The sequence below is a fragment of the Sorex fumeus genome, unplaced genomic scaffold (genome assembly GCF_029834395.1).
Source record: "Sorex fumeus unplaced genomic scaffold, SorFum_2.1 ptg000036l, whole genome shotgun sequence".
Classification (NCBI taxonomy): Eukaryota; Metazoa; Chordata; class Mammalia; order Eulipotyphla; family Soricidae; genus Sorex; species Sorex fumeus.
Genome location: NW_026606093.1, coordinates 1,273,689 through 1,299,465, shown reverse-complemented (window position 1 = coordinate 1,299,465; position 25,777 = coordinate 1,273,689). Strand labels below are relative to the sequence as shown.

General features: G+C 60.3%; 1 protein-coding gene across 1 annotated transcript in view; it reads left to right on the top strand.

Moving 5' to 3' along the window:
- The first annotated feature begins 5,169 nt into the window (after positions 1-5,169).
- Positions 5,170-25,777, top strand: part of COL2A1 (collagen type II alpha 1 chain) — a 30,097-nt gene continuing 9,489 nt past the window's right edge. Inside the window, exons 1-36 of the mRNA XM_056117835.1 lie at positions 5,170-5,254; positions 9,347-9,553; positions 11,015-11,031; positions 11,277-11,309; positions 11,404-11,436; positions 11,536-11,589; positions 11,771-11,872; positions 12,830-12,907; positions 13,524-13,568; positions 13,654-13,707; positions 14,059-14,112; positions 14,808-14,861; positions 15,215-15,268; positions 15,414-15,467; positions 15,640-15,684; positions 16,733-16,786; positions 18,815-18,859; positions 20,052-20,105; positions 21,081-21,179; positions 21,386-21,430; positions 21,513-21,611; positions 21,700-21,753; positions 21,992-22,099; positions 22,567-22,620; positions 22,701-22,799; positions 22,941-22,994; positions 23,323-23,421; positions 23,657-23,710; positions 23,945-23,998; positions 24,162-24,215; positions 24,365-24,418; positions 24,513-24,557; positions 24,690-24,788; positions 25,021-25,128; positions 25,401-25,454; positions 25,674-25,727. Coding sequence (XP_055973810.1) covers positions 5,170-5,254; positions 9,347-9,553; positions 11,015-11,031; positions 11,277-11,309; positions 11,404-11,436; positions 11,536-11,589; positions 11,771-11,872; positions 12,830-12,907; positions 13,524-13,568; positions 13,654-13,707; positions 14,059-14,112; positions 14,808-14,861; positions 15,215-15,268; positions 15,414-15,467; positions 15,640-15,684; positions 16,733-16,786; positions 18,815-18,859; positions 20,052-20,105; positions 21,081-21,179; positions 21,386-21,430; positions 21,513-21,611; positions 21,700-21,753; positions 21,992-22,099; positions 22,567-22,620; positions 22,701-22,799; positions 22,941-22,994; positions 23,323-23,421; positions 23,657-23,710; positions 23,945-23,998; positions 24,162-24,215; positions 24,365-24,418; positions 24,513-24,557; positions 24,690-24,788; positions 25,021-25,128; positions 25,401-25,454; positions 25,674-25,727 — 2,409 coding nt within the window. The remainder of the gene's footprint in view (positions 5,255-9,346; positions 9,554-11,014; positions 11,032-11,276; positions 11,310-11,403; positions 11,437-11,535; positions 11,590-11,770; positions 11,873-12,829; positions 12,908-13,523; positions 13,569-13,653; positions 13,708-14,058; positions 14,113-14,807; positions 14,862-15,214; positions 15,269-15,413; positions 15,468-15,639; positions 15,685-16,732; positions 16,787-18,814; positions 18,860-20,051; positions 20,106-21,080; positions 21,180-21,385; positions 21,431-21,512; positions 21,612-21,699; positions 21,754-21,991; positions 22,100-22,566; positions 22,621-22,700; positions 22,800-22,940; positions 22,995-23,322; positions 23,422-23,656; positions 23,711-23,944; positions 23,999-24,161; positions 24,216-24,364; positions 24,419-24,512; positions 24,558-24,689; positions 24,789-25,020; positions 25,129-25,400; positions 25,455-25,673; positions 25,728-25,777) is intronic.

Genomic DNA, 25,777 nt, shown 5'->3' with positions numbered 1-25,777 from the left:
TCTTTAAAAAAAGTCTTTAAAAAATCAGATATCTTCCTTTCACCACTCTTACCTCCTACTCCCAAAGGCCTATCTAGCAGGAGATAAGTAGAAGAGTGGGTTAAAGAAGGAAGGGACTTCTGGGCCAGGCTCTGTGACAAGCAGTGGCAGCCCCGGAATCTGTCTCTCATGCCAGGTAATGATTTGATTCCTACTGCCATGTCCTACTCCGGGTCGACCCTGTGACAGCCCCACCTTGCCCCGAGACCCCTACCCTGTCTCCGATTCGTTGGTTCTTCTTGGGAAAAGCCATCCAGAGCACTCTGCTCTTAAAAGCCTCATTTCTCCTTGGAGACTTGCTTCTCCGAACTCTTTCGAGCTTACTTGATGATTTTCAGGAAACTGATTCTTCTTCTGCTGTTTGTTTGTTTGTTTGTTTGTTTTTAGGGGACCTTTTTGCAGTCATTTCCCCCTTTCTACGACACATCCAAAGACTGCCTGTTAAACCCTCTGTCGCCCCGTTTCGTACAGAAGTCGGCGTTCAGCACAAGCACTAAACCGAACTCCTATGGCACTGGAAGAGCATCGAGGAGACTGGGTGGGGTTCTTAATGCTGTTTGCATTTGTGAATACATAGTAAGACATTTATGCTCTGCTGGAATGGAATGTACACCATAAATCTGGAAACGTTATCCTGGACAGTTCTGGTCCTGTTCCTCTGCCCCGCAAATGCCAAAAGAAAACATAAACACATCTTGAAAGGATGTCTAAGCTGACTGCAGCCAACAGAAGCTGAAGGCAGCCTGTGAGGGTGCCCCTTTCTTTCTCTGTCCACCGCTGTGTCGTGTGAGTGCGGCCAAGGCAGGGTGAAGTGTGTGCGTTCACCACCTGCCATATTTGGGGTGGGCTTCTTGCTCGGAATGTGGACCCTTCCTGGCTTTATCGCTATTTTAAAACGAGATCTGTGTAGAAGGACAGAAAGACCTTTTCTTTACCGTCTACCTCCAAATTTCTTTCCTAATGAGGGTATGTCTACATAGTCTAAATTTAATATACCCATGAAAGAAAAATAAATAGAGGACTTTTTTCCCCCTACACTTCACAAAATGACCGGATGAATCCATCGGTTTCACTCAGTTTGGTCTCCTTCGGGGAAGATGCAATGATTGTGTGTGTTAATTGTGTCTGTTAATTACTCACAGTTGGACCCGCTATTGGCCACGAAGCCCGTGCGGGGTTTACTCAGGTTCTATTCGGGCATCGACGCTTCTCTCCTACCAAGGCGGGTGGGGGGCGCAACAGCTCTTGTCCTTCATTTTCCCTGTTTCTGCCGTCTACCTAGCACTGCTAGGATCTAAGATTTTTCACCTTCCACCAACACACATCTGCTTTGTGCTTAATGGGGTCCTTTCAAAAATGGAATATATACGTTCCTATTCCTTTGAAGAGACCATATTTAATTTGAATACTTCACTGGATTTTAAATTCATCATTATGAACCACAGGGTCTGCAATAGATATTTTAAATCATAAACTCTTTAGAATTGCTGAGGATTGTAAGTCTATCGTCCTTTAGGCTATCACATTAAAAAATTCTTTGTGTCAACCTTGTTTTGCTCTCCTGTCTGTCTTTTCTTTTATCCTTTTTTATTTTGGGGGGGGGGGTCACACCTGGCGATACACAAGGGTTACTCCTAGCTCTGCACTCAAGAGTTACTCCTGGCGGTGCTCAGGGGACCATATGGAATGCTGGGACTCCAACCCGGGTCAGCCGCATGCAAGGCAAATGCCCTACTGGCTGTGCTATCGCTCCAGCCCCTCTTTTATCCTCTTGCTGTTTTCCAACAATTCTCCTCCGTTATATCGTTTCCTGTACCTTGTTGGTGACTTTAAATGTCATTACCTATTAATACAATATCTAAATTATAAATTAATGAATACAGAGTATGAGGGCTGCTGCTATACACAAAATGCTTTAGTGAATTCTGGCTAAGAATTTTTTTTGGGGGGTCACACCCAGCGATGCTCAAGGGTTACTCCTGGTACTGCACTCAGGACTCAGGAATTACTCCTGGCGGTGCTTGGGGGACCATATGGGATGCCAGGAATCGATCCCAGGTCGGCCACGTGCAAGGAAAACGCCCTACGCGCCGTGCCATGGATCCAGCTCCTCTAGCGAAGAATCCCCCGAGGTGATTCTCCCCTGCTCACAGGCACATACTGAACCCGCTTAGAAGGCAGATGCTCTACCTCTGAGCTACATCCCTTGGTCCCTTTGTTTGCTTCGTTGCTAAGTTCTGGAGATTGCTGGACAAGTAATCTCCAGATCAGTGATTCCCTGAGCCCCCCATCTTGTCCTCCCCCCCCCCACACACCACCACCTCGTCCACTCATATAGGTTCAGTCCCAGTCTGAGTCACCAATAAGAGATTCTACAATAGTAGTTGCTTGGATTCATGGACATTTACTTTAGAATTGAATCAATTTACACAGTTTATTTTGACTTTGCCGATTTAAAATTCAAATTTTATTTTGCTTTGGTCAGCTCTTATCTCAGATGAAGAACTTCTTTCCCACCACAGGGAGTGAGGAATAAAACTGTGTATTCACAGATTAATCATGAGAACTGGGAATTCTCCAGAGCTCTTTCATGTGGATTCAATTCACTGTCAGATCCCAGTCACAGAGACAGGATGAAATCAAGAGCAACTTAGCAATAGAATTCTATATATCATTGCTGCCAATGAACTCCATCAGTTGGAAATAGGCTTTATTTATTGCATTTTGGTGTTTCCACTGAAACCTTTGTTTGGCTTAATTATGGCTTTATCTATATGAGGTTCATTGCATAAATACCCAGCCTTACTGTTACCTATGCATTCTGCAAGTCATATTTTGCATCTAAATGCATTAGTCTACGAGGGGGTTACTTAAGTCCACATACATGCTGAAGCAGTGTTCAGCATTGTCCTGCCCTTGGGCCCTTCCTGACTCATTGGTAAAGGGAGAGCAATGACTTCAAAGGAGGCAAAAAACAAAACACACTCTCTCGCACACACACAGTAGGTAACTTAGATTATAATCGTGGATAGAGATATCATTACCCAGGGGATTAAGAAAGGCGGAGGGGCTGGAGTGACAGTACAGTGACTGGACGCTTGCCTCACATGGAACGTACAGGGTTCGAGCCCCAGCATCCCACATTGTCCCCGGAGCCCTCCCAGGAATGATCCTTGAGAGCAGTCCCTGAGCATCACCAGGTATGGCCCCAAAATGCAAACAAAAAGCAATTCAGGAAGGCAGAGACTGTTGTATTGTTACAAATATTAGGGGCGGCTTCTCAGTCTCTAGCTAGGTGGGCATGAGAAACGTGCCTCAATTGACCCTTCTACCATCCAGGTGGAGAAGACAGGCTTCTTGGCCCCAGGCAGGGGTGGAGGGGGGCGCGCAGGAAATGGAGGGAGTGAGACCAACTTTCTCCTGGCAACGGGTGGAATTAGAGAAAGGTCCAGATGTTACTGTAGAGGAGGATAAGAAACAAGCCGAGGAAGGCTGAGCAGGTAGGAAAGATGTGACCTGGGGCTCCCTTCCACATCCACCTTCAACCACACTGGACAAAACATGGATGATAATGTATATGCATAAATATATATATACACACACACATTTGTTTTCTAGCCAACACCCTTGCACAGAAATCCTATACACTTGGAAACTCAGAACTCTAAGAAGCTTCCAAGAACACAACAGAGGGGGTGGGGGTGGGGCAACCCCCCATGGGAGCCTGAAGTGAGGATGGTGAGAGAAGTTTCTTCCAAGCGCTCTTAGCTTCTAGAAGGAAAATTCGACACTGCCTGGAAAGGGGTGGGGGGTGGGATATGAACTCGAGACCCCGATTCAGAACGTCTTGAGAATTTACTTTTTGCCTAAAGCCCTTGGGGGGGGGGGGGCTCCTAGGTCTTCTAGGGACAGAAAACCTCTTCAAGAGAGTCTGGTGGGGACTTTCGCTCCAGGTACAGAAGGAGACACCGAAGGCCTGGGGAAACTCAGTTGAGCCCTAGCCCAGGTGCGCGGCTCCCCTGGACAGGGGTGGGGAGGGAGGAGCAGAGGGGTGCCTTCTCGGACACAACTAGGGAGTTTTGGCTTCTCCACCGTCTCACCCACCGGACGGGGAGGCCGCCTTGGCCAGCCACCTCTGGCGAGACCCGCTCAACCCTGGCCCGCAGCGCCCACTCCCGCCTTGGGACCCCCGGACCCGTGTCGGGAAGACGCCACGCCTGAGCCTGGAACCAGAGTCCCACCTTAAGCGGCGTGCACGGAGCGCCCCTCCCGCCCCCCGCCTCATCCTCCTGCGCAGGGCCTGGTGCCTCCCCACACACGTTCCCACCGGCCTCCCTGTGCGGCTACGCCCGGGCCTCTCCCCTGGCCACGACCGTGTCTGCCCCCCGTTCCAGAGGGCGCCTAGCTCCTGACCAAGCGGGCGCGGGAGACGCGCGCCCGGGTGGGGTGGGGTGGGGTGGGGGGCTCGCGCCCGTCGTGCAGAGCTCCCAGGTGAGGGCCGGGCCTGGGGGCTGGGAGTCGGGGCGCGGCTGGGACCCCGGGAAAGGGCTGGAAGACAGGTCGGGGCGCCAATCTGCAAATCTGCAGCGCCGTGGGCCGTGAGGCCTCAGGGCGCAGAGGGCGTCCGGGGCTCCCCCGGCGCCAGGCCCGAGGTGCCCGCCCGCGGCGCCCTGCGCGCGTCCCCTCCTCCCTGGCGAGGCTGTCCAAGTCCCCCGTCGCGGGCTCTCGGCCGGGCCTCTGCAAACACCCCCGCCCCTGCAATCCGGGCACGAGTCCGAGAGGGAGGGGTCCCGGGCTCCCCTTCCCGCCTGCGGCCCCGAGGGGCGAGCGCCCCGCCCGATCAGGCCACTCCGGGGTGGGCGGCGGGAAGCGGGGCCGCGCGGGCAGGTGCGGGCTCGGGCGGGGGTCTCGGGTTACAGCCCGCGGGGGGCCGGGGGCGGCCCGCGGTTTGGGCACGGCCGCCGCCTCCGGAGCGCCCGGGCGCATATAACGGCGCGGCGCCGGGGGAGGCGCAGAGAGCGCCGGGCCGCCCGACCTCCCGCCTCTCTCGGCTCGCGGCCTGCAGGAGGGCGCGGAGACCCCGACCCCGCCGCGCTCCTGCCGCCTGCGCCCCGCCAGCCCGCGGGGACCATGGCCCGCCTCGGGGCCCCCCGGACGTGGGTGCTGCTGACGCTGCTCGCCGCCGCCGTCCTGCGCGGCCAGGGCCAGGATGCCCGTAAGTCACCCGCCCTCCCCGCCCCTCCCCGGCCCTCGAGGGGCGCGTCCGTGCCCCGCGGCGGCGGCGCCCCGGAGCGACCTCGGCGAGCCCCCCACCCCACGCCCCCCGAGCGCGGCGGACGCTGGAGCGCGCCGGGCCGGCGCTCGCCAGGCTGGACCCCGGGCACCCTGGCACGCGAATCCCGAGCTCAGCAGGGCCGGTCGTGGCACCTCGTCGGGGACCGCTCCTAGGAGCGGCGGCGCGGCCGGGCCGGCGAACTCGGGGTCGCGTCCAGGCGTCCGGGCGTTGGCGGCGGGGGTGGTGACCGCGGTTGTTCCAAGGGGCACTGAGACAAAGGCGATGCTCTGAACCCAGTGGCCTGAAATTCGAGGCCACAAAGAGCCCTCGGCGCCTCTCGCAGGACCCCGCTCCCGCCGATCGAGCCCCCGCTCCCCACCCCCACCCCGCGCCGAAATGTGCAGGGACCTCCCGGAGAGGCGTCAGGACGGCGGTAACGTCCCACCCCGAAGAAGGTGCCTTCTCGGACCCCGGGAAATAGCGCCCGCCTCCGCGCGGTCCCCCCGCTCAGCCTCCCTCCCGCGAGTGGCACTTTCGGTGAACTGTTTTGCTCCCAGAGCTCGCCGAGCCGTGTGCGTGTGCGTGCGCGTGTGCGCACCGACGGCTCTTCGCAGCCGAATGCGGTCACGGGCGGGGCGGCTTCCCCGTCAGCCCCCCGCCCCCCCAGGCCCCGGGGACCGCACCTTCCCCGCGCCTCCTTCGGGAATGACGGCCGCTGTCTGGGATTATATTCAGAACGGACGAAGCCTGGAAAGTGTATTAGGTAGAGAGGATTTTTTTTCCACGTGTTTGGGCACTTTCCGTCGGCTGGGATTCTAGCCCCGTCTTTGTACGGTGCAGATTGTAAATCAATCGCAGGGGGGGATTTTTTTATGGGGGGAGGATCAGAGCTCCTCTTGTCCAGGAGGCGCTGGGCGCTCCCCCTGGCCGTCAGGCTGCCTGCAGAGAAGGCTGTGACGGGTGCGCCCCGAAAAGACTTTGCATTCCTGGTACCTCTGGCCGAACCGCCGGCAGAGCCGGGAGGGCGTGGTCCGGGCGCGCTGGCCGGCGGGTGCCCGGGCTGGCGGCGGCCCGACCCTCGCTGGAAGACAGCATTGTCCGAAAGCCCTCCTTCCCGACCGACTTTATTTTTGTGCTGCATTTGCATGTCCCCACGCACAGAGCTGTCCTCTCGGCGGTGTCCGCCTTGGAGAGCAGTGGCACTGTGCGATCCCGGAACCCTCCCAGGCCCTCCATCTGGGACTGGAGCCGCTTGGTGTGGCAGGGCGCTCGCCCCGTCCCGACTTTCCAGGGCGGGAGTGAATTCCACAGGTTGGGTTTCTTTCTTTCTTTCTTTTTTCCTTCCCTCTGGCCCAGACTTTCCAATAGCTTCTTCTCTCTCCAGGGGGCGTGCACTCGAGCCACTCGCCGACTCGAGCCCTGGCACCTCCAGGCTCGGTCACCCCCTCCCTGGCTCAGTGACGCGGAGCAAGTGCGCTGCGCGCGCGGACGTGGGGAAAGTGGGGGACGCGGGCCCGGGCGCGCTGCTCTGGCCGGTCCTCCCGGCCCCGACCCGCGGCTGCCGCGCACTGCCCGGGTCTCCGCGCGCTCCTGGGCCCGGGGGGCCTCCGCCCGCCTTTGTGCCACTCGTCTGCGCCGGCGGATGGAGGCGATGACTTCCAGATGGGGCTGAAACGCCGCCCGTGTTTGTGCAGACGGTCCCTCGCGGGGACCGTGAATCGGGCTCTGTGCGCTCGAGCAAAAGCCCCTTTCATGAGCGCGGCCGGGTCCGGGGCGCCCCCTCCCACCTGGCCCCCCTTGTGCCTCTCCAGGCGCCGCCTCCCGGGCTCCAGCCCCGCGCCCCAATTCCCCGAAAGAGGTGGCGGCTAATTGGCGGCGAGGCAGCCCCCCCGGCACCCCCCAGTTCCCCGAAAGGGGCGACTGTTCCCCGGCTCGCCACAAAGAGCCGCTTATGCCGCCGCGAGCGCGCGGAACCCGATCGGGCGCGCCGGCCGCTATCGGCGCGGCCCACGCGGGGGATCCGGTTACCGCTCCAGCCCCGGCCCACCCTGCCGGGGTCCGAGGGCGCCGGAGCCACCCGCGCCGGAGCCACCCGACCGCAGGCCTCTCATTTGCTTCTCCTCTTTCTCCTTCCCGCCCGCTATTTTGGCGGCGGGCGCGCCCCGGCAGCTTCTGGGGTGCGGACCTGGAGGTTGAGGGGGCAGGGGGGCAAAGCTGAGTCTGAGGTTTTCGGTCTCGGTGCGGAGCCAAGGGCAGAGCCGCTGCGCCCCCGCCCGCCGAGCCGTGGCTCCCGCCCAGGGTTCGGCTCCCGCCGCTGCCCCCGCCGTGATGAGGAAAACAGCGCCCGGCTCTCCGAGCGCGCGCCGCCCGCGCCGCCGGGGTCGCAGGGGGAGTCCCGAGGGCAGCCCGCGGGTCCCGGGCCGCCCACCGCCCCACCGCCCGTCCTTTGGCTTGTGGGCCACACCCCGGGTGTTTAGGGCCACACTCGGAGATCACTCCCGGCGGACTCGGGGCGGTGGAACGCCGGGAGGAACCACGGCTGGCCGCCTGGGAGGCAAGCGCCCTCCCCCGTCGCTCTTCGCCAGGGCGCCTGGTCCGCATTCTTCTTCTTCTTTTCTTTTCCTGTTTTTGGGGGGTGGGGGGTCACACCCGGCCATGCACAGGGGTCACTCCTGGCTCATGCACTCAGGAATTACTCCTGGCCGTGCTCAGGGGACCCTATGGGATGCTGGGAATCGAACCCCTGTGCAAACGCCCTACCCGCTGTGCTATCCAGCCCCTGGTCCTCATTCTTGAGGGACTGGTTCATCTTAGAAGTACAGAGGAGGAGACCCCCCCCAGCCCCTCCTGTCCCTGCCTCCAAATAGGACATTTTCTTCTGAGAGGGTCAGGGTGTCCAGGGAGGGCTATACTTACCCTGCAGCTGGGGGGGGGGGGGCAGTGCAGAGCAGGGGCCCTTTGGGGGCCCATTGCCTCCCAAGGCCTTGTAGTGGCAGACCTGAGGTTCCAAACAGTTTTTCTCCTTTCCTTTTCTTTTCTTTTTCTTGTTTAAGTTTTGGTTTTGGGCCACACCTGACTGCTGAGGGCTGACTCCTGGCTCTGTGTCCAGGGGTCACTTTATGTGGTGTCAGGGATGGAGCCTGGGTGGGCCCTACCCACTGTACTATGTCTGTGGTCTCCAAGTGTCTTACTTGAATGGTGCCCCCTCCCAGAAAAAAAAAAACTAATCCAGATCCTAACCAGGTTAAAGAACGGGGTAGGACCCCAATTCAGATAACCCACCCGTTTGCACTCTCAGGCCTGGCTGTTCATAAATTCTAAAGTTGCGAGTAGGATTTTCTACATGCCTTCCAAATTTGATTTGTTTTCCTTTTTGAGTCACATCCAGTGATGCACAGGGGTCACTCCTGGCTCTGCACTCAGGAATCACTCCTGACAGTGCTCAGGGATGCTGGCTGGGACTTGAACCCGGGTCAGCTGCATACAAGGCCAGTGCCCTCCCCGCTGTGCTATCGCTTCCAGCCCCTGCTTTCCAAATTTGAGCTTTAAGTTGTATCTCGCAAATCCCATGGTCCTAAGAAGGCATTAGAAGTAAGAATAATAATAAGGCGTCATCACTGCCGCCCTAACAGGCGTCATCACTGCCGCCCTAACAGGCGTCTTTCTACTTACCTCTACTTTACCTCAGGGAACCCCAAGTTCCCACCCTAGCACCCCTGGCCGCGGCCACCTCCCCGGGTCAGTGGGGAGCGTGGGGTCCAGCAGCCCATATCGGCCTTCCTTGCGGACTCAGGGTTCTCCCTGGTGCATGGGCAGCCGAGGGCAGGGCACGCAGTGTTTGTCGGATCCATGGGAGGATAAAGTCCACCTCAGCTAAAGAGTTTCCAAGTCCTCCGTGTTCCCATGCCCGCTGCCGGTCGTCCCCCTCGTCGGAATGCCACCAAAGTTGACTGCGATCTTTTTCTCTTTTTCTTTTCCGGGTGCCCACCCCTCCCTCCCCTGCCCTCTGTTTCCCCTGCACCCCGGGTGCAGAGGAGGCCGGCAGCTGTGTGCAGGACGGGCAGAGGTATAATGATAAGGATGTCTGGAAGCCCGAGCCCTGCCGGATCTGTGTCTGTGACACTGGGACCGTCCTCTGCGACGACATAATCTGTGAAGAAGTGAAAGACTGTCTCAGCACTGAGATCCCCTTCGGAGAGTGCTGCCCCGTCTGCCCGACTGACCTCTCCACTGCCAGTGGTCGTAATTTATTTATTTCCTGTTCCACATAAATAAATTACTTGCAGGGGGAGCAAACGACTTACCCATGGATACCGGCCACTTCTGCCAACCAGAGGAGCTGGTGATTCATGGGGCCCTCGCCTCGGAGGTTGAAAGGAAAGGCCACTTCTCGCTTGCAGGGTGACACTGAGCCTGAGTTATTCGAGGGTCCCTCCTCATCAAATATCCTCCCCCCCCCCCAAAAAAAAGAACGTTTCTGAGACACAGGGGAAGACAGATCGGGGATACCAAAGCATCCTCTCGGGAATCGACTCTGCCACTGGCTATGGCCACCACCAAGGGGAAAAGGCCCATTTGGCGAGTCCAAAGATGACTTTGCCCTCTAGTACCACACTTCAGCTTGTCCATGGAGGGATGCAGAGTCCATGGGGGGGAACACCTATTTGGGGGGTACACTGGGCAGACCGGGTCCCTGTCTGAGACACATGAGCTTTTGTCTAACTCTCCTGGAGTTCCCGCCATAATTAGGAAACCGTGAGGGACGGGATGGGACAGAGCCTCGCGCCAGGAGTTCAGTGGTGAGGGGTGGACACAGACAGGGCTGGCCCAAGCCCCCACACGCACGCTAGCATGCCGTCACTCACTCCCAGCTCCAACCAGGCTGCTGGCCGGCGCCCACGCAGGGGACAGCTTCCCTATGTTCAGATGCTCGTTCCATCTCCCGGCGGTGGGGGTGGGGAGTGGAGACACGTCTAGGCGTCTCAAGTGGACGTGACCGTTTCCTGCTCAAGGCGAGAGGGACTGAAAGGGGAGCGAGAAGTCGCCTTTCCTTAACACTTCACCCATGCCAGGCAGCTGCGTTTATGGCCCAGGTCATTTCTGAGGGGCCGTTGTGAGTGAAGTGTTGATTTGCTGCCACCAAGGGGGAAGGGTCACCGCGGTGGGGTGTCGCTGGCTGCGTTGCCTTCTCTAACTCCTCTGCTATGCTGTTTTTTTCCCTCTTTCTTCCCCCGCTGTGTGCTTGCTTCCAGGAGAGCCAGCTCAAATGTAAGACTTTCCTAACTACTAACTTTTCCTGGGAGGGCCTGGGCTCCGAGGAAGAGCTTCCTAGCCGGTGGGAGAAAGAAAAGACGGACCCTGTGTGGGTTTTGTGCTTTCTTTCTCCGCGGCTGATTAGGCCTCACGCCTTTCATGCTCCCCCTGCCTGCCCCTGCTCCATTCTGCATGCCCCCTGCCTTTTGAATCACAGAGCCTGGGGCATCGTTATTTCCCTGGGTCCTCCGCCATTTACCCCAGTTACCCTCACTAGGACCCCATTTACCCCAGTTACCCTCACTCCCCAACTGAAGGGCCCAGTGGTGCACCAGGAAGCCGCCTCCTTCTCTGGTTGTTCCCTTTTCTTTGTTCGGTCCCTTAAAGAGTATTTGAGTGACAACTTGTTCTTCCTGTCTTACATTCTCTATTTTTTTCCACTTGCAGGGCAACCAGGACCAAAGGTGAGGGTTTGAGTTTTTTGTTTGTTTGTTTGTTTTGTTTTGGATTTATTTTTGCATTTGCCTTTTTATAATCTTAAATGACAATAATAATTAATAATAATCATAATGACAACAACAATGCCACGCAAATGCAGCCTGTGATTTTTGAGCTTCAGGCAGAGGTCTGGGCAGGGCTTTCTCTATCTGGGGTGTGGTACACTCAAATGGTCCAGTCTTCTTTCATGGATTCCTTGTTGATATTCTAGGGCCAGAAAGGAGAACCTGGAGATATCAAGGATGTAAGTACAAATTATACTCACACTTTGATCACGCCAAGTGGCTCATCTTCTTGGGCTTCCCACTCACTTACCATCCTCTGGGGCTCTCTCACAGATTGTAGGACCCAAAGGACCCCCTGGGCCACGGGTAAGTTGAGGACACATTCCCTTTCCCATCCCTTCCTTGAGTGACTGAGGAGCAGGGCTGCTGTCTCGCTGGGACCATAGCCTCTTTCTGTACCTTCAGGGACCTGCAGGTGAACAAGGACCTAGAGGTGATCGTGGTGACAAAGGTGAAAAAGTGAGTAGACCAACCGCGCTCCCAATGTGTGTGTGTGTGTGTGTGTGTGTGTGTGTGTGTGTGTGTGTGTGCGCTCCCCGGGCCTCCCAAGTGCAGCCTCCAGCCTCCCTGCCTCCCCAGGGGCAGCCGGCTCTTGTAGCAACATTGCTTCACACTGACACCTTTCCCTCTTTCTGCTCAGGGGCCACCTGGACCTCGTGGCAGAGATGGAGAGCCTGGAACCCCTGGAAATCCTGGTCCCCCTGGCCCTCCTGGCCTCCCCGGTCGCCCTGGTCTTGGTGGAGTGAGTATCCTTAGATCCCCTTCCTTTGGGCTGTCCCCCCAGAAATGTGGCTTCTAAATTGCTATTCGCGTTCACCTGGCCGGCTCCCAGGGCTGCCAGCAGTGTGTGCAGAGCCTGGCCGCAGGCTTCTCCCCAGGCCTGTAATTCAGTGGACTCACATATTAGGCATGAGACGGTGGAGCTCAGGGCGGACTTTTCTCACTCCCGGGTTTCTGTAAGGAAGGTCTTCAGTTACCTGGCTCCTTGGCGTCTGCACTGTGTGGTTGGGTCTTGGGAGTGGCTGCGGGGGCCGGGGGAGAGGATGACTGGGCGCTTGTAGTTCCCTGGAAGAAGAGTGACCACTGTCCTTGGAAGACATTTAGTCTTGGTCCCTGCCAAGTACATTCCAAGCAGCTATTCATTCTCATGAAAGAACCTCACTGAGCGAAGGTGTGGGACTGAAGTCGTTTTTGGACTCAAACCAATCAACAAATCATATTATTGCCCAGTTTGTGCAAGTTTGCCATTTTGATGTTTGCTCTGTTTTGAATTTTTTAAATTAATGGCTCACAGACGCCTACTACATTCCTTGCTAAAATATTTCAAGACTGTTGATTTTAGCCTTTTGCTGGGTGCTTCAGGTACTCAGAAGACCTTTAGAAGTGATGCATTATAGCATTTTTGCAATTTAGGCTAAACGCACTTAAGGCTTTAAATTAAAAATAATTTTAGAAAATTGAATGCCGGTGCTTGACGCTTTGCCAAACGTCCCTTCACCTCTCAGGACAAGCAGTGATTATGCTGCTATCATCTCCAAAACTATTTCTCGGGATCCGCTGGCAATTCTGATCAATGTGAGGTTAATCACTGACAATTCAAGTTGATCTCAAAGGAGTTTTTGGCAGCGATAGCTGACGTAGCCAAGCAGGAAAAACCTTGGACCTTTCAAATTCCTCATGCTGTTGGGTTAATTTGCAGAACTTTGCTGCCCAGATGGCTGGAGGATTTGATGAGAAGGCTGGTGGTGCCCAGATGGGAGTAATGCAAGGACCAATGGTAAGAAAAGACACCAGTGCTTTGCGGCCAGAGGGGCAGCAGGAGGTGGCCCTGAGCAGGGCCAGAGACTGACACTCCCGCTACAGACAATTGCTGGGAGCAGCTCTTCGCCGGCACTCACGTAACGCTCAGTTAGTCAGCTCGGTGCGTTTCTAATGGCCAGGCCTGCGTTTCCATGCTGGCTGGAAGTGACTGAGAAGGACGAGGGGAGGGAGATGTACAGAGCCTGATGTGTTAGAGGGCCAGTAGCCGTTGCTCTTGGAAGGAGAACTGAAGGATGCAGACAGCAGCCACTGCTCTCCAGATCCATGAGACTTCCCGCAGGAAATCTCAGCCCTGCTGCAGCTCGACTTGGCACTGGCTAAATGGAACTCAGACGTTAGTAAACATGGCCGCTGTCCAGGGGAAAGCCAGGCCAGCTTCTAGGTCTAAAGGGCGCCCGCAAATAACAATAGATTGTGCATGAGGAGTGGGAAGTGAGCAGGGGCAGTCCTGGGAGGCCCCTGCCCACAGGCAGCTCCTCGTCCTTTCTCTGGGCCTTGAGCTCAGGGAACAGGCCCTCGGGAGCCCCGAGAAGCCCTGGCAGTCAACCTCCTCCTTTCCTGTTTCAATGCAGGGCCCCATGGGACCTCGAGGACCACCAGGCCCTGCTGGCTCTCCCGTGAGTGCTGGTCTTGTTCTTTGGGGGTTGTGCAAACGCTCTCCAGTTCTCTGGTAGTCAATTCGCCTTTGCTTTGCTGTTGTAGGGTCCTCAAGGATTTCAAGGCAACCCTGGGGAGCCTGGGGAGCCTGGAGTCTCTGTAAGTACCGACATGGTGTACCGGCTGTTCTCCCAGAGAGCTCCCAGGGGGTCCCACTCGCCGGCTTCTCTCTACCGGTCGGGACCCATAGGAAATTCAGTGTCACTTCTGCACCAGTGGGACGGAGAAACATCTGTGGCCAGGAGTCCCTGCTGCTCCATTTCTTGAGCTCCCTGGGTTGGCCACCGGCTGCTTCCTCACAGAACCGTTTGGGGGACGTCGGTGTGGGTGCTTTCCCATCTGTCTTCTTCATAGGCTAACTTGTTTTCCAAAGTTCCAGTCTCAGAATTCTGTCCTCCGGCGAGGTGTTTGCTTCCTTCCATTCCTGAAACTCTTTCCTTCTGTTCGCAGGGCCCCATGGGACCGCGTGGTCCTCCTGGTCCTCCAGGAAAGCCTGGTGATGATGTGAGTAGAACCGAGTCACAAGGCCAGGGGCAGCCCCGGGATGGGCTTAGAGTGGGTGTGCATTGGGGCAGTGACCTGGGTGTCTGGGCATTCTCAGGGGGCAGGACGGGGCCCTCGGGGTACTTCAGACTAGCAGCTTGGCCCACCTGTGTCCTGAAGACCGCTTTGGACCTACCCGTGGGGAAGGGAAATAAAACATCACCAGCTCCAGGGAAGGAAGTTGAGAAACGGAGAAGGGAGAGGGGAAATACGAGAAGGAAAGATGTAAAGGAAGAAAAACAAAGGGAAAAAAGAAAGCAAAGAAAGAAGGACTTCATAGCCCCAGGTTATCTTAATTGTAAATAAGTTGGGAGCCGCTCAGCCCTGAGTCAGGATGTCTGCAAGGGATGCGAGAAGTGGCGAGCCAACGGCTGGCGGCCGGCAGTCAGGAATCCCATCGGACTGCGAGTGTCCCTGGGGTCAGCGCGCTGGCTGTCAGCCGCGGGAGTCTGCCAGGCAGGCAGGGGGACAAGGGGCTTGCTCGGGTGACGAGCAGCGGTAGCAAAGACTGCACCCTCAGCCAGCCAGACTCCCAGGAAGGCTGGCGTCTGAGGGGTGAGGGGATGAGGAAGTCGAGGGTCGTGAGGACAGGCGCTGTCCCGAAGGGTCCCTGGGGTGTCCCTGGGGGAAGCTGAGGCATGTCTCTGTCCCTGCAGGGTGAAGCCGGGAAGCCTGGGAAGTCTGGTGAAAGAGGCCCTCCAGGCCCTCAGGTACAGCCCCCCCTCCCCAGCCCCCTCCCCCCGCCCTCCCCGCCCTCCCACGCCCCGAACATGCAGTTCACGCAGCTCCAAATTCGGTCTGAAACCAAATACGTTTGTCACGTTCATGAGCCTGGCAGGCTGGGGGCGGCGGGGGCTGGACAGTTGTGTAGACCCACTTTGCATCAAGAAGGTACAGGTACAGTGGGGGGCATGTGGGATGCACCCCAGGACCTGTCCTAGGCTGGGCTCCCCCTCCGCTTCCCGGAGGTCCCTGGGAAGCCAGCCTGGAAGCCTCCTGGCAACCCGAAGCAGCTTTTTCCTGGTCGTTTGTTCGGTGCCCCACACATCTCTTTGGATTACAGGGTGCTCGCGGCTTTCCCGGAACTCCAGGCCTTCCTGGCGTCAAAGGTCACAGAGTGAGTATCCTGGACAGGGCGGTCGGGATGAATGGGTTGCCCAAGAGGAGAGAAAACAAGTCCTGGGGGCATGTGATCGAATGGTGTACTGCTATAGAATGACATGTGTCAGTGGGGAGGTCGAACGCTTTCTCTTGTCCTCTAGGGTTACCCGGGCCTGGATGGTGCAAAAGGAGAAGCTGGTGCCCCTGGTGTGAAGGTGAGGAGAGGGGCCAGGGGGCTGGCTGGGGTGGAGCGAGTTGAGAACCTGAGCAGCTCAGGCTCAGGGCCTGAGCCTCCCCCAGAGGAGCAAAACTCAGGGAGTGGTTCTCACCGTGCTGCAACTTTTTCGCTGGGAGTTTTCTGGGGACTGACGGTGTGTCTTTTTCCAGGGTGAGAGTGGCGCCCCTGGGGAGAACGGTTCTCCAGGCCCCATGGTGAGTCCGCAGGCCTGAGGCCTCCCTCCGTGTGGCCCCGCTCAGCATCTGTGGTGCCTTTGTGTGAAGCAGACACTCCATTTTGTAAATGCCGCCTTGTTCTGAGCAAAACGTTGAATGGGCGTCAGTTCCCCGAGATAGTTCCGTTAACACACTGCACACGTGTTTCAGTTTGGAAAAGCTTTGTTTATCATACAGCTGACCCGAGTTCAATATGGTCCCCAGAGTATCGCTAGGAGTGACTCTTGATCACAAAGCCAGGAGTGGCCCCTTCAGCACTGCTGGGCGTGGTCCAGACCAAAAAAAGAAAAAGAAAACCCAAAACTATAGTTTGGGGCTGGAGAGAGAGTGCAGGGGTTGAGGTGTGGCCTGGTGCTTCCCCGCCCCCATACCCTGCCCCACAAGGTCCTCCAAGGTCACTGTAACAGCTCTTCGCCCTGTTGGGATTAGCCCAAAAACCAGACGGAGAGAGAGACAGAGAGAGACAGAGACAGAGAGAGACCAAGAGAGGCAGAGAGACAGAGACAGAGAGAGACAGAGAGACAAAGAGACAGAGAGAGACAAAGAGAGAGACAGAGACAGAGATAGAACCTTCAATGATCCAATTTCTTCCCACCCAAATGCACATTTCTTTCTGTCCTGACTCCTGATGGAGTGGGAAGGAGGAGGGTCAGGCTAATGAAAGTCGAAAGCTTTTGCATATGCCTGGGCTAGGGAGATAGTACAGTGGGAACGGCTGACGCGGGGTTGATCCTGCCACTACATCTGGTCCCCCTGAGCACAGAACCCAGAGTGAGTTCCGAGAACAGCTAGGTGCGGCCCTCACCCCTTTCCAAAACAGAACCGAGTAAAAGCCGTCGGGCTGTTTGGCCATGGTGGAGCTCGGGGTTCCCCATAGTCCGTGTGCTTCTGGGGAGAAAAGCCTCCGGTGTGGCTTAAGCAGCTTCAAGGCCTGGCGGGGGGGCGCCTTCGTGGCCTCTGCGTGAGTGGGAGGGCGCAGGGACTAGAGCCCCAGTAATGCCGCTTGTGTCTTCCTGGTGTGTGTCAGGGTCCTCGCGGCCTGCCTGGTGAGAGGGGACGGACTGGCCCGGCCGGTGCTGCGGTGAGTAACCCACAGGGTCCCCTCGGCCCAGAACTTTTGGGGGGGAAATGCCTCTCATTTCCGTTATTGATCCGGACCCCCAACACCCCTGGCTTCATCCCAGGTGAGGAGGGCAGATGTGTGCCCTGAGCCGTGCGGGAGGACGCTGTCCAACCCCGTGTGCCCGTGCAGGGACTCCCTCAGCTGATGCCCCGTCTCACTGTAGGACAGACGTCAATCGAGGCCGCTGCCGTGCTACTTTTGGTTCTTTCTGGTTGCTCAGAGGCTTTTGGGGACGTTTCTTGACAGTCTGGCGACCACTCCTGGTGTATCACACTCAGCAGTGCCACACTGTGTGAGTGGCCTGAGCTCCCGGTGCCGCCTGTGTTTGATCCCCTGCTCTGGGGCCGGAGACACGGTCCAGTGGGGTGCTCTGCATAGGTCGCGGCTCCCTCGCTCCCTCGAGCCCCGCACAGGAGCAATCTCTGAGCACAGAGCCAGGAATAGGCCCTGAGCACAGCTGGCCTTGCCAAAAACCAGAGCCACCCGCCCGATCAAACAGAGCCCCCTTGTTCTCCTCACATCCTGAGAGGTAGCTGCCATTGTCCTCCCCGAGTAAGAAGTGGAAGCACGGAAAAGTCAACCGGCTTAAGACAAAAGGGCTTTGCAGGCTCACACCCCGTGGTCTCGGGTTAACATGGGGAACGGGATCCGGGGTGTTCCAGGAATGGAGGCCGAGGCGTTGAACTCCGATCCCACAGAACCAAGAGCCCCTGAAGGCGGGGGATGTAACAAGAGTCACGCAGCCCAGAGATTCTGCTTTTCAGAGCCAGCCCCGCACCTCACAGGGCTCTTTGCAGGGCAGGATAAATCAGGCTCAGCCACAGTATTTGTGCAGCTTCTCAGAGAATGCACTTGTGGGGCAGTAACTTCCCTCAGAAGCAGATCAGTAAAAGAACAAGCAAACTCAAAGCGCCACGCCACCCCCAGCCGGTGTCAGCCAGGACTGCTGGACAGGATCAGTACATATCTACACACACACACACGCACGCACGCACGCACGCACACACATGCACACACATGCACACTCATAAACATGCATTCGCACACGCACGCACACGCATGTACACACACACACTCACACACTCAGTGCACATCTGCTGCAGAATAACAGGCTTGGGGCCAGTCTTGGAGCCAAGGTGACTGCACCCTAAGGGTGAGGGCGAGACCTATTCTGTGCGCCCTCCTTCCTGGGCACAGAGGTCCCTGCATCCTTGGACCTTCGTGACGGCTCTTGCCCTCATGGGGATCAGCCCGGCAGGGCATGCGCAGGGCTTCCTGCTGGAGGCTGACAGAGCCAGTCTTGAGGCTGGCCCGGAATCGACTGGTCAAGGCCCAGATTGGGCCTGCCCCCGGCCCTGCCTGCTGGCAGCCCTGTCCCACCCCTGTCCCTGCATGGGAGGTCACTCGACGGCTTCCCAGTGCCACCGGGCTTCCGTTTTCCCTGACGCTTCTCTGTCAAGTCTTCCCGGGATGTTTGGCACCTGCCCCCCCCCCCCACCCCGTGGCGCTCTGAGCCAGCTGGGGCACGTAGCCTGCAGCCGTCTCTGCTCCTCAGGGCAGTGCATGGGGTGGGCCTGGGGCTGGACCAAGCTCTAACCCCAGGGCAGCCTGGCCAAGACCAAGCCGCAGGAGGGTCCGCAGAGGGGGGTCCCTGCGTGAGGGGGCTTGTGGCTCAGCCCGATCCCGGAAGCCGTCAGAGCGCCCTGGGGGCGGGGGCTTCTGGATTCTACCTGGAATTCAAAAGGAGCCAAGAGCTGGGAAATGACCCGGACACCGTTTCAGCCGACGACGGACGCAGCTGCCTGAGCAGGGCTGCTCTTGGTTCACGCAGCCACCTGGCTCGGGGTCCTGGGCCCGGCTCCGCGGGGCTGTCCCTCACGTCCCTCGCCTCGCGCCCAGCTCAGCGGCAGCCATGCGTGCTGCGGGGGGCAGCGGGACAGTGGGGGCCACGGCGCCCTCCCAACGCCTCCTTCTCTCTGCCCACAGGGAGCGAGGGGCAACGACGGTCAGCCTGGCCCCGCCGGGCCTCCGGTAAGTGTCCTCTACCTCCTGGGTCCTTGTGGCGCCTCGCTGGGTGGTCGGGACGCTTGTGCGGCCCAACCTCAGTGGCCTGCTGCCTTCTGCTGCGACGCAGGGCGTTGAGGCACAACAGCACCAGAGCCTCTGTGTGTGAGAGTGTGTGCGTGAGTGTGCGCAGGGGTGGGGGGGGGGAGCCCTGCGCTGTGCGCTCCTCTCTTGGCAGGTTCGTCTTCCTCCTTTCCTCCCTCCCTCCCTCCCTCCCTCCCTCCCTCCCTCCCTCCCTCCTTCCCTTCCTTTCCTTCCTCCCCTTCTTCCCTCCTTCCCTCCTTTCCTCCCTCCCTCCCTCTCTCCTTCCTCCTTTCCTTCCTTCCTCCCTTCCTTTCTTCCTTCTCTTCCTCCCTCCTTTCCTCCCTCCCTCTCTCCTTCCTCTTTTCCTTCCTTCCTTCCTTCCTTCCTTCCTTCCTTCTTTCCTTCCTTCCTTCCTTCCTTCCTTCCTTCCTCCCTCCCTCCCTTCCTTTTCTTCCTCCCTCCTTCCCTCTCTCCCTCTCTCCTTCCTTCCTCCCTTCCTTCCTTCCTCCCTCCCTTCCTTCCTTTTCTTCCTCCCTCCTTCCCTCTCTCCCTCTCTCCTTCCTTCCTCCCTCCCTCCCTTCCTTCCTTCCTTCCTTCCTTCCTTCCTTCCTCCCTCCCTCCCTCCCTCCCTCCCTTCCTTCCTTCCTTCCTTCCTTCCTTCCTTCCTTCCTTCCTCCCTCCTCTCTCTTTTTCTCTCTTTCTTCATCTCTCTTTTTCTTTCTCTCTCTTTCCTGCTTCTTTCTTTCCTTTTTGTGAAGTAAGGTAGTTTTACTGAAGTCTGTAAAGGAGGACGTGAGGGGGGAGGGGGAGGGGGGAGGGGCATGCAGGCTTCTCCAGAGTGGAAATGAGCGGAGACAGGCAAGACACGGATGGTGCCGCTTGCAGAGGGAGCCGTTTCGTTCTCTTTCGGGAGGGGCTGAGGGACCGGTCTGCCTCTCTCATGGACATGGTCAGAAACTTGCTCTGCCCCTGGGGCAAGGCCCGGGACTGCAGCTGGAGACAGTGTCAATGTCCACCCGGGGTTTCTGCAGTATCGGCACGAAGACGGGCTGGGGGTTGATGTGCGGGAGTGACTCACTGCTGCCCAGGAGGTTCTGCCCAGAAGCTGCTCACCCTCTCCCCTTTCCTCCCCCAGGGTCCCGTGGGCCCAGCCGGCGGTCCTGGCTTCCCTGGTGCCCCCGGAGCCAAGGTGCGTGCCCGCCTGTTGGCCTAGGAACCTCTTGCCTGATGGTCTCCCCGTAGTCGGCCGTGGTGTGTGGTGGGGGAGGGGGAGGCATTTCACGGCACAGTTGGAGGAGGGTCAGGGGGTCAGGGGGTCAGACACAGCGGCACCCAGGCTGTGGCTCAGCCCGTTCTGCTGTCTGGGGTGGGTGAGAGGGGGCTGCCCCTCCAAACGGTGGAACCGAGGGCTTCCAAGGATTGTTCCAGGCCAGTAGGTGGCCGGCCATGGGGGGGGATGGACACACAGCCCTGGGCCCCTGGACGGCGCATGTGCCGGCAGCTCTCAGGGGCAGCGAGGAACAAGGCGCCTCTGAGTGGTCACTGGCATCAGGTTGCTTTTCCCCTCGGGGGGTTTCCATGGCAACCAGACAGTGTCTGAGGCCCTGGAGCCAGTGAAGGGGACCCATTGTGAGGAGGGGCAGCGGAAGGTGAGGGGCCTGACCTTTGGAAAATCATAATTACTCGAGTGAAACAAGAATGTTCTCTCTGAGGCGAAACCTGAGCGGCCGTGTGCTCGCTCGTGGCCAGCGGTGCGCCCCCCCCACCCTCCCCCCAGCCCCCCAGGGCCTCTGCCGCGTCCAGAGCACTTTCAGGAAAAATGAAAGCGAAAACGAAGGCCACGGTGGGAAGGGGGTGGGGTGCTGAGCCGAGTCCCAGTGAGTGGCAGCTGGAGCCAGGAGCAGCATTGGGCGTTTGGGGGCCTCTCGCGCCCTGGCTCACGGCAGAAGCAGGAGCCAGAGCCTGGGGGCAGCGCCCAGGCCAGAGCCCTCGGGCGGGCAGGTGCTGAGCTGAGCAGGGGTCTTCTCTCAGGGGAAGGAGGAGGACAGGTGCTGAGGGGGAGTGAGGTGCAGCCCCTGGGAGGCAGGGAGATGTGGGTGGGCTCTGCAGGGGGGCCGTGTCCACCCCCACATCCTCATCCCGCCCCTTCCTCGCCTCTCCCTAGGGCGAAGCTGGTCCCACTGGTGCCCGCGGTCCTGAAGGCGCTCAAGGCTCTCGTGGAGAACCCGGCACGCCTGGGTCCCCGGGGCCGGCCGGCGCATCTGTGAGTGCTGCTCTTCCCCGAGGGTCCGGTCTGGGGGGCGGGAGTGGTCCTGACTCAGTGCCCCCCTGGGAAGCCGCCTCTCCTCTGTGCCCGTCTCCTCCTAGGGGATGGCGGCAGCCCTGGGAATCCTGGTCTGGGAGGGCTGGGAAGGCCCCAGGGCCGACTGGTGGCCCCTGACTTTCCGATGACCCCGTGTCTCTTTTCAGGGGAACCCCGGAGCAGATGGAATTCCTGGAGCCAAAGGCTCAGCTGTGAGTGCTCCCGCCCCTGGGCTCACCCTGCGGGTGGGGTACCCCACCTGGCCCCCTCCTGATGCCCCCCTCACGCCGGCAGGGTGCTCCCGGCATTGCTGGTGCTCCTGGATTTCCCGGCCCCCGTGGACCGCCCGGCCCCCAAGGTGCGACTGGTCCTCTGGGCCCCAAAGGCCAGACGGTAAGAGCCTGGCGTGAGTGTGGGTGCCGTGAAGGGGGTCTGCAGCTGAGCGCAGGGACCCCCGTGAGCGCCTGCCTCTCTCTCGCAGGGCGAACCCGGCATCGCTGGCTTCAAAGGCGAGCAAGGCCCCAAGGGAGAGCCTGTGAGTGCCCATCACCCGCCGCGGGCCCCTCCTCCTGACCTGGGACTTGTCTCAGACGGGCACTCAGGTGCCCTCTCGGCTTGGCCGGCCGGAGCTCTAGCATGGCCACCCGCTCAGGGCCACGGCCACTCGTCCCCGCCCCTGCCCCAGTCCCTGGCCTGAAGCGCAAGCCAGCCGTGGCCACGCCGCTCCAAGGCCAGACCGGACTCACACCCTCCTCTCTGGGGCCGCTTTCCAGGGTCCTGCCGGCCCCCAAGGAGCCCCTGGTCCCGCCGGCGAAGAAGGAAAGAGAGGAGCTCGGGGCGAGCCTGGGGGTGCTGGTCCTGCCGGGCCCCCTGGAGAGAGAGTAAGTGGGCGAGGGCCCCGCTGCCCCTGCGGTGGGCGGTGAGTCCAGTGGCCTGCTGGGCCTCCTCCCTGGCCCCCTTCACTGAGGGGGGGGAGTCTGTCCCTCCCTTCTGCATCCCCAGGACGACATGGGGCATCTGAGCTCATCGGGAGCTGGAACAGGACAGAAAGTCGCATCTCACGGCTGCCAGGGGTAGCAGCTGCTCCCAGGAGCCGCGGGCGGGCGGGTGGGTGCCAGGAGCCACGTAGGGACCCTTCCGGCTCACGATCCCTCTCTTTCCAGGGTTTGCTCGAGCTCGAGCGGACCCAGTAACGTCTCCATTGGAGACTTTGTGGTTACTGTGTCTGGCATATCCAATACTCTCGGTAGCTTGCCGGGCTCTCCGAGAGGGGCGGAGGAATCGAACTCGGGTCGGCCATGTTGTCTGCCTGCAAGGCGAACGCCCTACCGCTGTGCTATCTTTCCAGGGTGCTCCTGGCAACCGCGGCTTCCCAGGCCAGGACGGTCTGGCAGGGCCCAAGGTGAGCGGGGATGAGGTTCCGGGTCTCCCTGTCGCCCTGAGTCATAGAGTGTCCTGCTGACTCCCATTTGTCTTGCGTAGGGAGCTCCCGGAGAGCGAGGGCCCAGCGGCCTTGCTGGCCCCAAGGGCGCCAACGGTGACCCTGGCCGTCCTGGAGAACCTGGCCTTCCCGGGGCGCGGGTAAGCACGGGGTGGCCCTAACTCCCCGCTCCGAGCTCTGAGCACGCCCGTCTGACCCTCCTTCCTGATCCTCCAAGCCTGTTGGCCCGACATGGGGGTTCTGGGCCTCTTCAGACACTGTCTTCTCTCTCCCCCAAACAGGGTCTCACTGGCCGCCCTGGTGATGCTGGTCCTCAAGGCAAAATCGGCCCTTCCGTAAGTCCAGCCTCGGGGCTGTTGTCGGGGGACAGGGAGTGTTTGGGGGTGGGGGGTAGCTGGGGAAAGACGGAAGGTTGGGCTCTGAGGACCGGGGAGGCCTGGGCTGTGCATTTGGGCCTTGCCCTGGGTCAGGGCAGTCTAGTGGACGCGTCCAGGGGCAGAACGTCAGAGCTCCGCAGTGCCTGGTCCCCGGGGGCACCCCGTGTGTGGTGTGGGGTCCGGCTCGGGCCCTGCCCCCTCCCCGGGGCTGTGTGCCCGGCAGCTGTGGATGGTGGGTGCACAGTGGGGTGAGTGCTGGTTCTGAGAAGGGAACCCTCTCTTCCAGGGAGCCCCCGGTGAAGACGGCCGCCCTGGGCCTCCGGGTCCTCAGGGGGCCCGCGGACAGCCCGGTGTCATGGGTTTTCCTGGCCCCAAAGGCGCTAACGTAAGTAACAAGCTCATGTTGGGGGATGCTGCCCTTCCGTGACGGCCCGCGAGGTGCTGCCCCCTGGTGGCCCCTCCAGGAAAGGACGGCTTCTGACCGTGAACTCGGGTCCTGCCGGCTTGCTGGCTCCTTGGTCGTGGCCCCCATGCCTGGAGCTGGGTGTCTGCGCAGCACCCCTGCAAGGCGGGTCTCCAGCCTGGCCCACCGTCGCTCACCGTCCCGCTCTCTCCCCCAGGGTGAACCCGGCAAAGCTGGCGAGAAGGGGCTGGCTGGTGCTCCCGGCCTGAGAGTAAGTGCCTCAGAGAACCCGGCAGCGGGTGGACACTCTCGAGGGGGAGGGGGCGGGAGGGAGGCGTCGCCACCACCTGGATCCCCGGCCAGCTGTTTGGGCTCCTGTGGCAGAGCCTGGGGGAGGGGAGGATGGTGATGGGGGGGGAGGCGGGAGGGGTGGGCGGTGGGAAGCCCACCCAGAGGGCTACGGAACTGAAGGGGGGTCCTCGAGTCACCAGCCTCCTCCGCACAGGGTCTTCCTGGAAAAGATGGTGAGACAGGAGCTGCTGGGCCCCCCGGACCTGCTGTGAGTACTGCCCAGCCCCTCGGGGCCCTGTGGGGGTGGGTGGCCTCGGCCCACCCAGGATCAGGCTGCTGGCTGTGGATCAGCGCTGACTCGGGCGGCCAGGAGGGGGTCCCAGGAGGCACGTCGTTGGCCTGTCGGGTGCTAAGCCCCCTTTCCTCTGCAGGGGCCTGCCGGCGAGCGAGGCGAACAGGGTGCTCCCGGGCCGTCGGGCTTCCAGGTAGGCAGCTGCCATCTCCTCTGTCTCGTCTGGTCTCCTCCAGCCTGGCCTCTTCCCATGGGGCACCGGGGCCTCCTCTGAGCGGGGCCTCCCGGAAGGTGGGGCGCCGAGGTCGGCCTCTTTCTAACGCCTTTCGCTTGGACTTCTAGGGACTTCCTGGGCCTCCCGGTCCCCCCGGAGAAGGCGGAAAGCCAGGCGACCAGGTGCGTGTGGGCCCTCGGGGTGGGCCGGGGAGTCGCTGTCCTGCGGGTTGGCCCAGCGTGGCCTCGGGCCCTCACACTCTCCTTTGCTCCCCAGGGCGTTCCCGGTGAAGCTGGAGCCCCAGGCCTCGTGGGCCCCCGGGTGAGCACCTCCGTGGTCCTGGGCCCACCCTCGTCCTTGTCCTCCACCCGAATCTGGCTGGGGCATGGGGAGGGGGGCGCTCTCCTGCCCCCACCCCCTTCTTGCCTCTGACTGCTCCTCCATCTGCCACAGGGCGAACGAGGGTTCCCAGGCGAACGCGGCTCCCCCGGCGCCCAGGGCCTCCAGGGTGGCCGCGGCCTCCCCGGCACTCCCGGCACTGACGGGCCCAAAGTAAGTGAGGCCGGGCCTGGCGGGGGCCCCTGGGTGACTACTGGGGGGGGGGGAATCAGGGGAAGGAGATGCAGCCGGGGTCGGGGCAGAGGGGCAGGGAAGGAGGGTGCTGGGTGCTGGGTGCTGAGTGCTGGGTGCTGGGTGCTGGGGGGCAGAGAGGCAGGGAAAGAGGGTGCTGGGTGCTGGCAGCAGGGGGTGCTGCCATCTCAGGCTCTGCTCGCCCCCCACCCAGGGTGCATCCGGCCCCGCTGGGCCCCCTGGCGCTCAAGGTCCCCCAGGTCTGCAGGGCATGCCAGGAGAGAGAGGAGCCGCGGGCATCGCCGGGCCCAAGGGAGACAGGGTAAGCTCCGGCGGAATGTGGTCTCTGGCGCTGGTCCTCCCCAGGGGTCTGAGCCCCCCACCCCGGGTCTGACTGACCGGCTCCCTCGGACCCCCTGGCCCTTTCCGGGCCTTGCCCTTTCCCAAGGAACTTGGGGATCCCCCAAAGTGCCGATGTCCTCCCCAGCCGCGCCCAGCCTTGGCCGGTGCTCGGTCCCTCCCCGCCCCAGCCTGATGGAGGCTGTTGCCGGGGCGCGGGGGGCCCTGACCGAGCCCCTCTTCTTGCTCCCACAGGGCGACGTTGGTGAGAAGGGCCCGGAGGGAGCCCCCGGGAAGGATGGTGGGCGAGTAAGTGGATTCTGGGTCCTGGGGGTCGTGTGGGGCAGGTGCAGGGGACCCCCCGGTGATGGGGGACAGTGTGGGCTTGGCAAGCACGGGGGCTTCCTGTCGGAGCCAGGGACCACTGGGCGGCTTGGCATTCTGGGACCTGGGGAAACGGGCACAGGCCTGTGGGGTGCCGAGTCCCCGTGCCCCACAGGGCCCTCATTCCGCCTTCTCTCTCCTCAGGGTCTGACTGGCCCCATCGGCCCCCCGGGTCCTGCGGGCGCCAATGGCGAGAAGGTGAGTCTGAACCTTTCTCTGGCGGCTCTTCCCACTCGCTCTCCCGCACA